At 32.9% G+C, this 3,843-nt stretch overlaps 1 protein-coding gene across 1 annotated transcript in view; it reads left to right on the forward strand.

The window, feature by feature from the left end:
- LOC105619330 overlaps positions 1-3,843 on the forward strand; it is a gene marked incomplete at its 5' end in the record, with an annotated part of 26,387 nt that overhangs the window by 6,223 nt on the left and 16,321 nt on the right. Inside the window, 1 exon segment of the mRNA XM_012200849.1 lies at positions 336-572. Coding sequence (XP_012056239.1) covers positions 336-572 — 237 coding nt within the window.

A 3,843-nucleotide genomic window follows, 5' to 3' on the forward strand; every position in this document is an offset into this window, starting at 1 on the left:
TATTTTCCATGTATGTGTATACAACAAGAAAGAAAAGTTTCTCCGAGAATCAATTATGTTTTAATTTGTGAAAGAAAGTTATATTTTAGTTTAAATATAGTACAATTAGTACAAATTAGTCATATCATAAGTAGATCATATTCTCTGTGACACAGTTCTTTATTTTTATTTTTTTTATTTTTAATACTATTATAATTCGTATAAAGTCTATGCTGTATCTTTTTATGATCAGCTTACATCAGCATAAATAAATGTGTCTATTTATTTACACACTCGTCATTATCCGTGAAATACTTGATGATAATCGCAATAAAATAAGAAACATCACATTGCAGGATCCAATGGCGCCGGATGCGGTTATCCAGGTGCACCGGCACATAGTAGCGTGCGTTTCACCATCAGAGATTCCGACGACATCATAGACGAGGAAGATGAACTCCTTAAGGATACCACGTTACCGATAGGCACTAGAGCTACATATTCTTGTGAACGTGGATTCGAGCTTCTGGGACCAGCTAGGAGAGACTGCCAAGCTGAAGGCTCATGGATGCCAGAAGGCGTACCCTTCTGCGGTAAGTATCATCCATTTTTTGATGTATAATATAACTTGTAATTCAAACATATGTAACTCAAACATAATGTTAATTCTTTTGATGAATATTATACAATTAGATATGCGATAGTTTATCGCTAATTGTCATATCTTATCAGAACATTTGATATCCATAAAAAGTAATCCATATAGGAGTAATTCTTGTTTACAATTTTGTAAATTACAAATTGCAATTTAGCTATAATTTAGTTTGATAATATAATTTATAAGAGATAATTTGATGACGCAATATCATAATTAGAGATGTTTTATGGCAAATGTTATTAGCTCTTATACAAAAAGTTTCAAACATAATTCTTTTTTTTATTTTGATCTTTTTTGGATTTTAAAGTGATCTAATAAATTTTCTGATTTGATAAATTTTCAGTTTTTATAAATGATTTTTAATTAAAAAGTCTATTTAAACACATTATTAAAGTAAAAAGAATTGTATTTTGAAAATAAGTAAGTTTAGTTTATCAAATAATCGATCATTCATTTTTAATTGTCTAATGCATAGTCCGGAAACTGTTACTTCCTCAATGTTTTCATGAAGTTGAAATCGAGTTCAAGCTGAATAGAGAGTAGGGAAATGAATAAATCTGGAGACACTCCGCGTAGATTAGAACGTCTTTATACAGAATAGTCCGCCTTTCTATTATAATTCGACACGAGCGGCCAATGACGTTCGACTGTATTTGCGTCCGCTGTTTCGGGAAGACAAGTGACCCGATTCCACTTGTCCTTGACCGAGCAGGTCATCCGACAACGACTATTGGTACAAGCATGAAGCAGTGCCATGCCGGGAACGCGCCGGTGGGGGCAGTACACCGTTAACTCTGAACCTGTTACCACTTAAGAATACCTGCAGCCTTTCCAACCTTACGCGCATTCCTTAAACAGAGACCTGCCAGACTTTTTGTTATCCTTGGACTGAGTTGAGCGAATTTACCCTATTCTTCTTGCGACACTGGAAACACTTCCGCATTTACTTCCCGACATTTTCGTTATGTCGTTTCAATAGCATATTATATTATATATTATTAGCATATTATATATTATTTATTTTAACTATAAGTGTATCTTTATTTTATTTTGGAATAAGATAAAGAAAATTCTTGGTTTATCTTGCGTGAGATGGAATATTAATTTTCTTCTAATAATGTCTATAGAACTCAAGACAGCTCATTAGCAAGTCATTTACTTCACGAAATATCTTACGTGCCTTCTTATACATAAAGCATAAGCATATATTTATGCTTGCATTTCTTACTAGCAAAAGATCTGACCGGTAATGGTAAATAATAATCTTTTCGTATATTCCATGCATATGTTACAGAAATTACTTATCGGTGAAATGCGTTTTCTAACTTTGCGTTCGATCTCAGGAATGAGGTGATTCTCCTTCCATTATTTCTCTACTGAAATAACATATGTAATCATTTAAATAATTAAAACAAGTTTTAATTATTTAAATGATTACATATGAATTATTCATTGCTTTCAAAAAATAAATGTTTCTGACTTTATAAACAAGTTTTAATTATTTAAAATTAAAAATTATTTAAAATTAACACTTATGCTTTATACATAATTATTATTATAAATATTTATTAACAAAGAACATTTTAAATAAAAAATAGTTTGTGAACTAGATTAAGATTTCTCGCACGTTTTTACTGTGATATAAATTAATATTAAATCTGTTTTTTTAATCTGTTTTTTAAGAAAATTTGAATTTTACCTTTTACTAATACATTAATTAACTACAATTTTAATTTATCTTTTCATCTTCAGAAAAACTAGAACCAGAATTACAGAAAAAGTACAGTAAACCGTGAATTGACCCATTTTTTATTTTAGTCGTGCAATTAACTAATGATTGACTGAAATGTGCTCCGGAAGTGCATAACGTCGCTCTTCCTTTTAGTGATAAAATTCTTACATGTGTTCTCATGCAAAACGTATCAAAGTGAAAGAGCATGGCTCGGAGAGAATCGCTTCTGATGAGATCTCACGGCCATGCTCTGCGAATTCAACGACAGACTGGACAGGATCACGAAAAATGGCGCCGTGTTGTAGGCGGAAGTGGGTCGCGTGGATTACGAGTACACGATGTCGACACGCCCCGATGATTGCAAGGACTGTCTCTTTGTGGCATGAACCAAGCAGAACGCAAGAAAGAAAGAATGAAAAGAGAAATGCACTGTCAGGTGCCGACAAATCTCTAATAATGAATAACAATATAAATTATATAAATTATGACATAAGTAATTTACATTTAATTACTTATTCTTTCATTTATTTTACAAACATTCCACATAAATTTCATTACGTTCTCCTTTTCCTGATTGAGTCACAAGTAGGTCTGATTAAACGTTAACAATGCTCTGACATTTTCATCTGTCAATGAATATATAATAATTTTGTATGCTGTGCAAAATATCAATAACACAGTTCCACAATATATCACTTTGTTTACTCGTTTCAAATTATTTAAATTTTAATTTATTTAAAATCCCGATTACGCAAATACTGACAACATGAGCAAAGTTTTAAGATACGTGCTATGATACTTCAGAGAAAATTTAGCGTTAGCGAACTGTGTAATTGATCCTGCAATATATTGAAATAATATTAGGTATTTTGCTTCCGCCGTTTTCCTATAGATGGCTTTAGCGGTAAGTGGTGGTCGAAATAAATAGATCATAGACGTCATACAATAAACTTGGGCATCTGTTAACATAATCCCATAGAAACATTAGTCGATTTATGTCTGTATCATAAAGTTATTCTCGATTGAAAATGTCAGATTACGAGCCAAATTTTCGTCATTTGCGGGAGATTTTATTTTTTGCTTCAATATGAAGAAATCTACGGCTGAGGCTCATCGAATGCTCTCAAATACTTATGATGAGGCCGCTATTAGTGAAAGAACGTATCGTGAGTGGTTTTAACACTTCAAGAACGGTGATTTTGACGTCCAAGGTCATGCTCTGTATTTGGTGGGACCAGTTCGGCGTAGTGTATTATGAACTGTTAAAACCGACTGAAACAATCACAGGCAATCGGTATCGAACGCAATTGATGCGTTTGAGCCGAGCATTGAAAGACAAACGGTCGCAATACAACGAGAGACACGATAAAGTGATTTTGCAGCATGACAATGCTCGACCCCATGTTGCGAAAGTGGTCAAGACATACTTGGAAACGTTGAAATAGAAAATCCTACCTCACCCGCCGTATTCTCC

Source organism: Atta cephalotes (genome assembly GCF_000143395.1).
Source record: "Atta cephalotes unplaced genomic scaffold scaffold00021, whole genome shotgun sequence".
Classification (NCBI taxonomy): domain Eukaryota; kingdom Metazoa; phylum Arthropoda; class Insecta; order Hymenoptera; family Formicidae; genus Atta; species Atta cephalotes.